This window comes from Somniosus microcephalus, chromosome 3, assembly GCF_052327205.1.
Source record: "Somniosus microcephalus isolate GS21.2 chromosome 3, FLI_Smic_1.0, whole genome shotgun sequence".
Lineage (NCBI taxonomy): Eukaryota > Metazoa > Chordata > Chondrichthyes > Squaliformes > Somniosidae > Somniosus > Somniosus microcephalus.
In genome coordinates this window covers 323,381,360-323,394,369 of record NC_140989.1, presented here as the reverse complement: position 1 = coordinate 323,394,369, position 13,010 = coordinate 323,381,360, and the positions used below count along the sequence as shown (strand labels likewise).

The 13,010-nt window shown below is 47.0% G+C and overlaps 1 protein-coding gene across 11 annotated transcripts in view; it reads right to left on the bottom strand.

Moving 5' to 3' along the window:
- The window catches only part of rnf220a (ring finger protein 220a), a 492,773-nt gene that overhangs the window by 87,647 nt on the left and 392,116 nt on the right, over positions 1–13,010 (bottom strand). For all 11 annotated transcript variants that reach the window (XM_085983083.1, XM_085983087.1, XM_085983089.1 and 8 more), the window contains one exon: positions 10,904–10,985. In XM_085983083.1, the coding sequence (XP_085839209.1) occupies positions 10,904–10,985 (82 nt within the window). The remainder of the gene's footprint in view (positions 1–10,903; positions 10,986–13,010) is intronic.

The following is a 13,010-nucleotide window of genomic DNA, read 5'->3' as shown; positions in this document are numbered from 1 at the left end:
TTTCTTGAACACAAATAAAATTCCACCAGCAAAATGTGCCACAGGCCATTCATACATTATGAATCTCACAATGCAAATCCCCTTTATGTACAAATTACTGTTAAGTGAATATAATTATGCAGACAAATGATTTATGGATGGTGGGAGGGGGGGGGGGGGGTGCGGAGAAATAAATGTCCTGGTGTGAGAATGGATTGGTGAGCATATTCACTATACTACAGAATGTTAGGGAATGGGCCAAGCCTGTAATTTACTGAAATGGCAAACTCTTAACTTCAGCTGGAAAATTCTGGGGAGAGATTGAGCAGAGGTACTTCCCCCTCACAGGGAGCAAGTGGAAAATAATCTTGATAAATCAACCTGTGCCTCCTCGGCCCACTTCCAAAGGCTTGGGAGATGGTTGTCTGTCCCTTTTCCCCCAGAGATTTGAGTACATTGCAGGGGGAAATAAAAGTGTGCATATAGGTAAAAAGGAGGAAGAAAGAAAGAATATTTTAGGCATACGTACTATGCATAGCACTGAATTCCCAAAGTATCCTGAATTTTTTGTTACAGTCTCTAAGTACACAATGCTCTATTACCATGTCTGGTCTAAAGTTTGTATTAGTCTCTTTAACATCACATGACGATAAGAAGGGGGAAAAAAGAAAAGTATGAGAACAATGATTGTGTAAACCAGGGTTAGTATGTCTAGCCCACAATACTATACAGAGTGAACTTTCCAATTGTTCTTAAAATACATTACCCGATTTTTATTTATATATTACATTAAAAAAAATTAAAAGCTCATTTCATCTCGGGGACAAATGACAAACATAGATAACTTGAAGCAGAAAAATGATACAGGAAAACATACAAGAAAACAGCAAGTCAACAATTCCATTTTAAAATAATTTAAAGAGCAGTCTTGCAAACAGCATGAAATAACTGCCATGAGCATTCCAGATATATTACAGCCTTGTAAATTCCCTGTCCTTCTCCAATAACTTGACAGGAGTTGTTCTTGACCGGTTGGCTGTAAGTACCCCTACATCCTCTATCAGCCACCTGACCATAACTTCAGTCTGCTCTCCCTCCCACCCCTCATGATCACTTGACTGCAGCCATATTTCCACCTCCCGCTCTGAACGACACTTCCCACAAAATGAACTAAACAGTCATTGAGCCACCACAAGGTTAGGCAACAAACACATTACAATAGGGCACCAAATATAACTAAGATTCATCCTCTCGCCAGGCATCTGACTATAACAATGCTTTCCCTCCCTCAGTCACCCAACTGGATGTAATTTAACTAAGCATGAATTAAAATTCATCAGAGTTGGCCAATAAATAAATCAATTACAATAGTCAATATCAATGTGGTGCTGCATCAAAATATCAATTTTACTGTTTAAAAAAAGTGAAATTAAACACTCCATAAATATTTGCATTAAAAACACATTTAACTGATGGAATATTTGAGACCCTTTAAAACTGTATGACAATTATTAGTCCTATCAGTAATACTTGTAAAAGATAAAATAATGAGGTACTTTAAAAAGGATAAAATAAAATCCATTCCATTTTAGAAATGACTGAATGCAATAACAAAATATGACTGCATTTATTTACATTGCAGGTGCTGATAATTGATCTATTGATTGTGACCATTTAGCCACATATCTGTTGCTTACAAGAAGTTTGCAGGACTAGCATAGAAAGCGCATTAGGAAATGCGGTCAATCATAACATAAATATTTTGTTGGTAAGAAGATTCTTCTTGTACATAAGGGCCTAGAAATTCGGTAGGCTTAGCGCCGCTTTTGAGGCGCTAGAGGGCCTAGCGCCGGAGTTATGGCCAGTTTGGAAATTGAGTGGGTCCCTAAATCAGCGTTAGGCCGTTAGCGCTGCGCCGGCACCGATGACGTCATCGGTGTGCGCAGCGTCCCGGTTGCCATGGTAACCCGCCCAAACTCCGAAATTGACTTGCGGCCGCCTCGCCCGTGGCAGCCGCAAGCAACGTTCTGGCAGAGGTGCCTTACTGGACTTTGCGCCGGCGCATTAAAGGCCCCGCAGCGGCCGGCCGCTTTCCCGCCGGCCGCCTGGCCGCAGCTCCCTCCCCGGACTTCTCCCCCCCCCCCCCGCCGGGACAGATGCAAGCCTGGCACTTGTCCGAGGTGCCGGGCTCATTTTTACAATGATTTTCGCGGGCCGCGGCCGGGTGCAGGCAGCTCCTCCTTAAGGGAAGGAGGAGGCCTGCACTTCCCGAACCTGCCGCACCGCAGCGGGCGCCGCAGCGCCGGAATAGCGCCGCAATTCAGCGCGTAGCGCCAGTTTTCAGGCGCAAACAGCTTTCAGCAGCGCCGGCAGCCGTTTGGGCGCAGAACTAGTGAATTTTTGGCCCGCCCAGCGCGACTTAGCTCCGGCACTAACTTCCGGCGCTAAAGCCATCGCTGCGCCAAAACCCAATTTCTAGGCCAAGATGTCTCCAATGATTTGTGTCAGAAGGAGAAGAAAATAAATCACTAGAGATTTTAATTCATTTTGTTAAAACCTTTCCCATTTGGTTATCAAGACTCACTTGGAGTGCAGTCCTAAATTATTCTAACTATTCTAACTCTATGCAGCGCTGTGACAAACAGTACAAAAAAACCCACAGAAGTGTGCATAATGGCATCAGAAACATTTATCTCATTTTACAGATCACAGGACAAAGTATATTTCCTCTGTTTAACATGTTCTGTGAACTCAAGAACACTCAATATGTGTAACATTTCATGTCCGCACACACTTCCTGCCTACAAAACCATTGGGTTGGATTTTGTCAATGGGGGCACGTTGGGGGCGGGACTGCTGGTTGTCAGGTTTAAGTCCCGCCATCCCACGCTATATTTCCCTGCGGGCTTAGCAGGCCAATTAAGGGAAAGCCGGTGACAGAGGCCGTCAACGTATGATGCCTCATCTGTCAAAATTTTTTCGACAGATGAATTGTCAGCGTTTGACAGCTTAGAGAAGCTGTCAAATACTGACAATCTTTATTCTAAGGTGAGCCCTTGTACTGAAGGCTCACCAAAACCTATTTCCTCAGCAGAAATCAGATGGCTGCTGCATCTGAGAATGCAGCAGCCATTCTGTCATCTCTGCCGTTGAGATGAGGAACCTCCGGATCCCCAAGGGTTGAAGCCTGCAGGAAGAAGCAAAGGTAAGTAAACTTTTTCTAACACTTTACACTCACCTCTCATACTTACCTCTCCACACTTGCATCCATCACTCACCTCTACAGCAGATTTTTCAATCCCGCTCACCTCCGCAGACCCACTGCTCGCCTCGCTGACCCTGGCGGGGTTTCCCGATGTCCGGAAGCCCGCACTTGCAGGGGTAAAATGGTGATAAGCCTCAAAACTGCCTGTTAACTACCTGTTAACGGGCAGTTAATTGGCTGTAATCACCTTCCCGCCTCTTGGAGACCGGCCCCTGCGCAAATCAGGGACACGCCTCCCGGGAAGATGGCACAAATTACACATCAAAAAGCACTGTTACAAATTCCAGTCTTGTGCAGATACCCTCTTGGGTTCAATGGCATCTGTCATTCCTGTAAATGTTTCCCATGCCCCTCTTGGAGTAGACTCACACTATTCGAAATCTAAGTATATGATAACAACAACAACAACTTGTATTTATATAGCGCCTTTAACGTAGTAAAACGTTCCAAGGTGCTTCACAGGAATATTATAAGACACAATTGTGACACTGAGCCACTCAAGGAGAAATTAGGGCAGGTGACCAAAAGCTTGGTCAAAGAGGTGTGTTTTAAGGAGCCTCTTAAAGGAGGAAAGAGAGGTAGAGAGGTGGAGAGGTTTAGGCAGGGAATTCCAGAGCTTAGGGCCTAGGCAACAGAAGGCACGGCCACCAAAGGTTGAGCGATTATAATCAGGGAGGCTCAAGAGGGCAGAATTAGAGGAGTGCAGATATCTCGGGGGGTTATAGGGCTGGAGGAGATTACAGAGATAGGGAGAGGCAAGGCCATGGAGGGATTTGAAAACAAGGATGAGAATTTTGATAGCATAACCAGGGGCATAACAATGATACTCCTTAATGATCTCAGCCTGTACTGCAGAGAAACTCCTAGGCCACGATAGAAACGCCCCCACGTTAATAGGGGTGGGGTGTTAAAAATTAAAAATCGGTGAATGCATTTTCAACCTGCCATTTTTACGGCAGCAGGTTGAGTGACGTGCGTGTCCCGTCTTGGAGAGCCAGGACACTTCATTATCCTTTTTAAATCAGGCTCCCACAGTGCAGTTGGGAGCCCAATTTAAATTTAATAGCTGCCAGCCGGGTTTCCCAGGGCTCGGGAAACCTGGCAACAAAATGGAGGCAAGAGATGCTGGCTCCAGCAGGTAATTGTTTTTTTTACAGCACTCCTTGTGAGCCAGGAGAAGCAGGAGTGCTCTCCATGGTGCCACAAGGAAGCCTTTGGCCTCCCTTCTGCCGATCGTGGCTTCTCTTCACTGCCATGATCAACAAATCCCCTATCCCCAAGCCACTTCCTCCCTGCTGATTGCCGGGCTCTGACCCCCCACCCCGGCTGCTGCCTCCTGCCGCTGGTTATCCCGCCCCGGCAGCTGGCCAGCCCGTCAATCTGGTAGGTTGCCTGGCGGGAAACGGAAGAAGAAAATGATAATGAGGAGGAATTTCTTCACTCAGAGGGTTGTAAATCTTTGGAATTCTGTGTCCCAGAGGGCTGTGAATGCTGAGTCTTTGAGTATATTCAAGGCTGAGATAGATAGATTTTTGGACTTGTGGTAAACCACTTTTATCGTTCACTATCGTTACACTATAGTTATCACTGTTGTATTGTTCTCACTGTTCTCACTGTTGTATCACTATACGAGGTCGCCTCTTGTCGCGCTGTTATACCTGGGCTGACCACCTCCGACTCCGCCCATGGCTCCACCTACCTGCCCAGGTATAAAGGTAGTCGACTGGCTGGTATTCCTCCTTGTTGGACCCGATCACCCACGAGGGTGGGCTCTGTTATTTAGTCAATAAAAACCTTTAGTTACGGTCCTAACTCGTCGCTTTTTATTGGACGAATTGATAGGTATATCAGGACTCTAGGGGAATCAAGGGATATGTAGATCGGGCGGGAAAGTGGAGTTGAGGTCGATGATCAGCCATGACCTTACTGAATGGCAGAGCAGGCTCGAGGGGCCGTATGGCCTACTCCTGCTCTTACTTCTTATGTTCTGCCATTAATATCGTCGCAAGACTTCTGCATCCCTGGGCTTTCTGGCTTTTAGACGGACTACCTCCCCCGCTCCCTCCCTACAAATATCGGGGCCCTAGACTCCAACCAACTCTGCTTCTTGTCGTACGTTTTGTAATTTAACTATAAATAATCACATCAAAACTTGTACAAAATAAGAACAGAATGTATGACTTTAAAATCCTGATGACGGTATGTCTACACACCTTGGTCCAAGTATCCCCGCACCCTTTAACCCTGCTTCACTTGCACACTGCACCGTGCAACACCACACATGATCAACTAGTATTACTAAAAAAGAAATCTTGTACAGGGCAGGCACACTTATGTCCACAAACATTACTTCCCTTTGTCATAAAGTTTGGTCACGCTTTTGTGTCAACATTTACCATTGTGAATTGCTATGTTTAATGTATATGTTAGCATATATTTTAAAAAATCATCAACTGAATGTGAGCAGCACCAGCCACAGGCAATTTGGTAGGGATCATTAAAAGTTTTCTTGCTGCAGTATCTAGTCCTGCTTTTTGCCTTTACAGAACTTTCATGGAGTAAATGGAGGTAGTAATGGAGTAATCATGCAGAATGAATTTAACACACAAAAGAATTTAACTTCTTTTTATATATATACTAGCTGAAGTGCCCGGCGGTGCCGAGGCTTTTTCGAGGGCATGTTGTTGTTGGAAGAGAGAGAGAGAGCGACTGGGGGGAAGAGAGAGAGCGACTGGGGGGAAGAGAGAGAGCGACTGGGGGGAAGAGAGAGAGCGACTGGGGGGGAAGAGAGAGAGCGACTGGGGGGAAGGGAGAGAGCGACTGGGGGAAAGAGAGAGAGCGACTGGGGGGAAGAGAGAGAGCGACTGGGGGGAAGAGAGAGAGCGACTGGGGGGGAAGAGCGAGAGCGACTGGGGGGAAGAGCGAGAGCGACTGGGGGGGAAGAGGAGGGGGGGAAGGGGAGGGGGGAAGGGGAGGGGGGAAGGGGAGGGGGGAAGGGGAGGGGGGAAGGGGAGGGGGGGAAGGGGAGGGGGGAAGGGGAGAAGAGGAGGGGGAAGGGGAGGGGGGGAAGGGGAGGGGGGGAAGGGGAGGGGGGAAGGGGAGGGGGGAAAGAGGAGGGGGGAAGAGGGGGGAAGGAGGGGAGGGGGCAAGAGGGGGGGAGGGGAGGGAAGGGGGAGGGGAGGAAGGGGAGGGGGGGAAGGGGGAGAGTCCCTGAGCCCCCTGATCTCCGCCCCCCCCCCCATCTCCCGAGCCCCGCACCCCCCGGATCTCCGGAGGCCCGCCCCCCCGAGGCTCGACCCCCCCCCCACCCACCCCCCGATCTCCCGAGGCTCGCCCCCCCCCCCCCCGAGGCTTGCTTCCCCCCCCCGATCTCTCCCCCCCCCCCCCCAACCAAGCACCGAACTCCGGAGGCCCGATCTCCCGAGCACCGGCCCGCCGCCCTCCCGAGCTGGCTTCAAGTCCGCCGATTGCGGCTGTGAGAGACGGCCGGCGGGCTCGGTTGCCGGGGTAACCCTTCCCGCTCTCCAAGCCCCGCCCGAGATCCGTACTCCCGAGAGCCCCCCCCCCCCGCCCGAGCCGAGCGGGGAACAGAGAGAGACGCCGCGTCTCAGCTGTTCCTGCTGCGCGCGCACCCTGACCCTCGTGGCCCTCGTAGCTGACGCCGTTGCCCCGGGTAACGTGACACCGGGGGGGGGGGGGCCGCCCGAGCCGAGAACAGAGAGAGACGCCGCGTCTCAGCTGCTCCTGCTGCGCGCGCACCCTGACCCTCGTGACTGACGCCGTTGCCCCGGGTAACGTGACACCGGGGGGGGGGGGGGGGGTGAGGAGCTTTGCAGAAGCCGTGGGACAATTACCTAGCTCGGGCCTGGCTGGGCAAGAAAGGCCCAGGCTTTGAGGCCTAACAAAAACGGGGAAAGGTAGGAAAAAGAATCTTCAGGTTAGAGAAAATATTTACAAATGAATGAAGTTTTTTTTTAAACAATTTAATAAAAGCAATTTTATTTTGCTGGAAATGTATATTTGAAAAGAAAGACGCAAAAAGCAGGAAAAAGAATGGAAGCAAGATGGCGGCTACTCACCTCGGTTCAGAACAATAAGGCCCGCCCACACACGCACCGATTGGTCGACCGTCAGGTCACCAAAGCGTAGGATTGGTCAACCGTCCCGTCACTCGACCGTAGGAGGGCCCGGCCGCACGCGCCAGCAACCCGGCGTACGATTGGTCGACCTCGAGGTCACTCTGTCGCTAATGAGCGGATAATGAGATGCTAATGAGCGGAATGTTGAAGGTTTTTCGGATACCGCGGGCGCAATTTTTGTCCGGCCGAAACGTAAATACGCTTACCATCGTTTTGGAACGGTGAGCTTTCTTTCGACGTAACGCACGCGTAGGTACGCTCTGTAACTTTCGAGCGCATAGCCGGACAGACGCACACCCGAGGACAGACAGAAGGACAGACAGATCGATTCGTTTATATATATATAGATAGATAGATAGAAGATTTCTTAGAGCTAAAGGTATCAAGGGATATGGGGAGAAGGCAGGGACAGGGTACTGAGTTTGGATGATCAGCCATAATCTCATCAAATGGCAGAGCAGGCTCGAGGGGCCGAATGGCCTACTCCTGTTCCTATCTTCTATGTTTCTATGTTTTTAAAACAAAACTGCTGCAGTGAATTGAAAATATTATTTTCCATTATTAATTATACTGTCACAAGTTTAGAACCAGAATTAAATGCAGAATAAAGCTCCCTCTTTCCAACAATACCCCTTAACTCTAACCTAAGAGTAGCCCCATCCCCAGCGGTGTAACATTTCCATTTCCCACAACAACATCCTTACAGTATCTCAGCAAGTGGCATTTCATAGCCAATTTGTGCTAATCTATGGGCGGTTATGGACCCACAAGAGACTGTTTTAAATGCATTTCATGCAGAGCTCCTCAAAGCCTTCACAGTGAGGAGACCTTCATCACATTTGTATAGTTTGTATTCAAATTCACATCCCAGAGGTGAAAGGAAAGTTTGCTAATCTACTAAATCTGACCACGCTGCAGCTGCTCATTAGTGCCCACCTATCTCTGACCATTTCACAAGCCATCTAGGAGATAGTGGCAAAATGTGATAGGCTTACTATCCCATCCATCACTCTACCTAATCTGGAAGGGGGCAAGAAAAATTGGATAGGAGGTCTCCTGAAGTCAGTCCAACAAAATTAAAATGTTACAAAAAGTTTATTTACTTAAGAAAATAGTCAAGGGCAGTTCACACAAGTGTCAAATTTTATTTCAAACGGTCATCTCTCTAAAATGAAATGGATTTTTTCCACACATCCCTTTTGGCAGGAACATATTACAGATACAAGTGATGGAAGCAAACAAGCCCTCACCTCACCTTAGCGTGGATGAATCTGTTGACATACTGCACTGACAGAAACCTGGCTCATGGGTGGTGACTTCTTCCTCATCAAAGCTACCTCACTTGGTTACACAGTCCATCACATGCCCCGTCCGAAATACTACACCAGTGGCATTGTTCGTATCACCAAGTGTCACTTTGATCCTCTCTCACATTTTCTTCCTCTTCAATCCCTTCCATCTGTGACTTAAAATTATCATGCACCACTCTCCCAAACCACATGCTGACTTCCTCATTAAATTGTGTTCCTTTTTTTCCCTCCATTGCTTCTGTACTGAGCAATTCTTTATTCTTGGTGATTTCAACCTACCCCGAAATACCCAAGCCCCACGTCCTGACTTTTGGGTCCTGCCTATGCCGACTCAATCTCACCTTGCACATAAACTCTCCCACATACCCCCACAGCCACCCTTTGAACCACAACATCTTTTGTGACCTTTCTATTCCCTAAGTCTTGAACATCAGCAAGGTTGTCTCTAACAACTTCCTCATCTCCCTTACCATCCACATCGCCCTAGCTTCCCCTAATCTCACTAGCCTCACCATCCGCTCATGGAAAAACTCTCTCTCACTAATTCTCAGTCTCCTAATTCCCTCTCCTCTGGTCTGCCATGACCCCTATGCCGCTTCTGATCTGCTCAACTGCTCCCTTGCCTCTGCCCTCATTGCTACCAAATCACTCACCATCTCCCATCACCACTGTTCCCACCTTTTCTCCCTTAAATCAGAGAGCAACAAACATAAGTGCACTGAAGAGTGCAACTGGTCTCGTCACTCATCGCCATATTTGGCTCAACCATGTCAAGTATTACCACGTCTCCCTCTTCTCAGCGAAAGTCTCCAACTCCTTGGTTACCCTGGAAGACAACCACCACCTAAGGCTCCTTCGCTCCATGATGAACTGCCTTGTCAAACCCCTTTCCTCTGTCCTCACCTCCAATACTAAGTGCAAAGAGTTAATTTCTTAGTCTGAATCTTTAGAGACAATCTCTGCTACCTCACTTTCCTCTCCAGTCTCCCACTCACACTACTTTTGATCCCGGATCAATCTGAAGTTTCTCTCTCATCTCTTCCCTACTGCCCTCTCCAACTCATCTCTTCCACAAGAAGAATCTCCTAATCCTTCAATCAAGTATTCAACTACCCCTCCTGGCTCCCATGCTTGCGAACATTGCAAATGGCTCCTATGTCTCAGGTACCATCCCTCTTCGGTTCAAAACTGTAGTCATCAGTCTTTCTTCAAAAAGCCCACTCTCAACCCACCATTCCTCTCCAAATACTGCCCCATCTCTAACCTGCCTTTCCTCTCTGAACTCTTCTGAAGACTCTGTTGTCACCTACCATCTCTTCCAAAACTCTATTTTCTTACATGCCCAGTAGTTAGTTGGAATATAATCCATTATACCAACGGAAACTATGCAATGTTTATTTTTACTTTTTTCTATTGACCCACACTTTTCTTTTCATATTTTCATGGTCATCTAAAGAAGTCCAAAGATAGAAGATCATCTTGTTATCTGTGCAAGCACAGTAGATTTTTTTTTTGAAAAGGACAAAGATTTCTGAGAAGTAAGCAGTGCATCAACCAAAACACCTAAAAAAAAAAGAGGATATTGCACACTAGAGCAATCAAGGAATATTGTGCAGATGCATGGAATAAAAATTGTAGAGCAAATAATCAACTGGTTGCAGCCACACAAATTAAAGGTCTCAGCAACAGTGCAATGAAGTTTCTTTGTGAGAATTTTTCTCAGCAGCAAGATCTGCCGTTCCTGGAAATTGCTAGGCCAAACAGAATATAGAGCATAAAATTTACCAAAATGCCTGGCAGATCCATCAACAGTAGAAAAATCTAGGCAGGTCTTACTCACGAACTGCAATTTGTTTTGTGACATCAGAGTTACTCAGCCTCCACACAGTAAGTTTTAAAGCACTCTACTGCACAACAGCAATCTGGGACATACACAAAAGAGGGCTTTATAGGGTTTCTGTATTTAAAAAAATTGCAGCACCTTTGCCCCTCTCAACCAACATCATTCAAATTATCTGCTACAGAATACACACTTAATAGATTATCCACAGAACATTGCCTGCAACTGCTCCACTCTACCCTTAAAAGGCATTGATACTAAACAACTTGGAAGCTGTTTCTGCAGATAATGGAAATGCAATCCTTCTATTTTGAGAGTCAATCTGGACAGAAACTGTCTTGATCCATCCCATTAATGCACGAGCACTTACTTTTCAATCTCGCTGTTTTTACACGTCTTCTGTGTCTGCACCTCTAGTTTACCACTCTCCCCGTTACTTGTTGAGGGCATTTCTGTAAAGAAATCAGATGAAGAAGTGGATCCAAGGTTTTCACTTTCTTAAAAATAAGTTTGTATATTTCAAAAACACAAATCTGTACACCAGATACAGGGTATTTAGTACTGCACAATCAGTGTTTTTGTGCACTGGAGTCCAAATAAGAATTGAGTTGAAAGTGGCCAAAAGTAATTTTTATTAGAATCTTTAAAGCTAACAAAGAGAATTTCATCCCATCTCCCTGGCTGGATTTGAATGAGTCTGAGGGCTGAAAAGGATAAATTGTTAGCCACTATTCTTTTCCCTCCATGATATTACGGACTTGAAAAAACAAGTTGTTGAATAATACAGCATGTAGAGGTAGCATACTTTGTTGCATATCATATAAGCAGATAAAACATTAAAATAGTGTATCACCGTAGTTTTTTAAAAATATTATGCTGTAATTTCAGCCTGGCTCAGATGGTAGCACACTCACCTGAGTCAGAAAGTTGACTGATCAAGCCCTACTTCAAGACCTTTTTTCTTAGTCGTTTATAGGATGTGGGCATTGCTGGCAAGGTCAGCATTTATTGCCCATCCCTAATTGCCCTCGAGAAGGTGGTGGTGAGCTGCCTTCTTGAACTGCTGCAGTCCGTGTGGTGAAGGTACTCCCACAGAGCTGTTAGGGAGGGAGTTCCAGGATTTTGACCCAGCGATGATGAAGGATCGGCGATATAGAGTCATAGAGTTTTACAGCACAGAAAGAGGCCCTTCGGCCCATCGTGTCTGCGCCGCCCATCCATCCCTGTCCAGTCTAATCCCATTTTCCAGCATTTGGTCCATAGCCTTGTATGCAATGGCTTCTAAGTCAGGATGGTGTGTGACTTGGAGGGGAACTTTTGGAGGTGGTGGTGTTCCCATGTGCCTGCTGCCCTTGTCTTTCTAGGTGGTAGAGGTTGCGGGTTTGGGAGGTGCTGCCGAGGAAGCCTTGGCGAGTTGCTGCAGTGCATCTTGTAGATGGTACACACTGCAGCCATGGCCCGCCGGTGGTGAAGGGAGTGAATGTTTAAGGTGGTGGATGGGGTGCCAATCAAGCGGGCTGCTTTGTCCTGGATGATGTCAAGCTTCTTGAGTGTTGTTGGAGCTGCACTCATCCAGGCAAGTGGAGAGTATTCCATCACACTCCTTACTTGTGCCTTGTAAATGGTGGAAAGGCTTTGGGGAGTTAGGAGGTAAGACACTCGCTGCAGAATACCCAGCCTCTGACCTGCTCCTGTTGCCACAGTATTTATGTGGCTGGTCCAGTTAAGTTTCTGGTCAATGGTGACCCCCCCCAGGATGTTGATGGTGGGGGATTCGGCGATGGTAATACTGTTGAATGTCATGGGGCTGTGGTTAGACTCTCACTTATTGGGAGATAGTCATTGCCTGGCACTTCTGTGGCACAAATGTTACCTGCCACTTATCAGCCGAAGCCTGAACGTCGTCCAGGTCTTGTTGCATGCGGGAACATTCTTGGTATATATTAATGACTTGAACGTGGGTATACAGGGCACAATTTCAAAATGTGCAGATGACACAAAACTTGGAATTATAGTGAACAGTGAGATGGCCGGACACATGGCAGATGAAATTTAACGCAGAAAAATGTGAAGTGATACATTTTGGTAGAAAGAATGAGGAGAGGAAATATAAACTAAATGATACAATCCTAAAGGGAGTGCACAAACAGAGAGACCTAGGGGTATGTGTGCACAAATTGCTGAAGGTGGCAGGGCAGGTTGAGAAAGCAGTTGAAAAGGCTTATGGGATCCTGGGCTTCATAAATAGAAGTATAGAGTACAAAAGTGTGGAAATTATGATGAAGTGTCTAAAACATTGGTTCGGCCCCAACTGGAGTACTGTGCCCAGTTCTGGGCACCACACTTTAGGAAGGATGTGAAGGCCTTAGAGAGGGTGCAGAAAACATTTACGAGAATGATTCCAGGGATGAGGAACGTCAGTTACATTGATAGACCGGAGAAGCTGGGGTTGTTCTCCTTGGAGCAGAGAAGGTTGA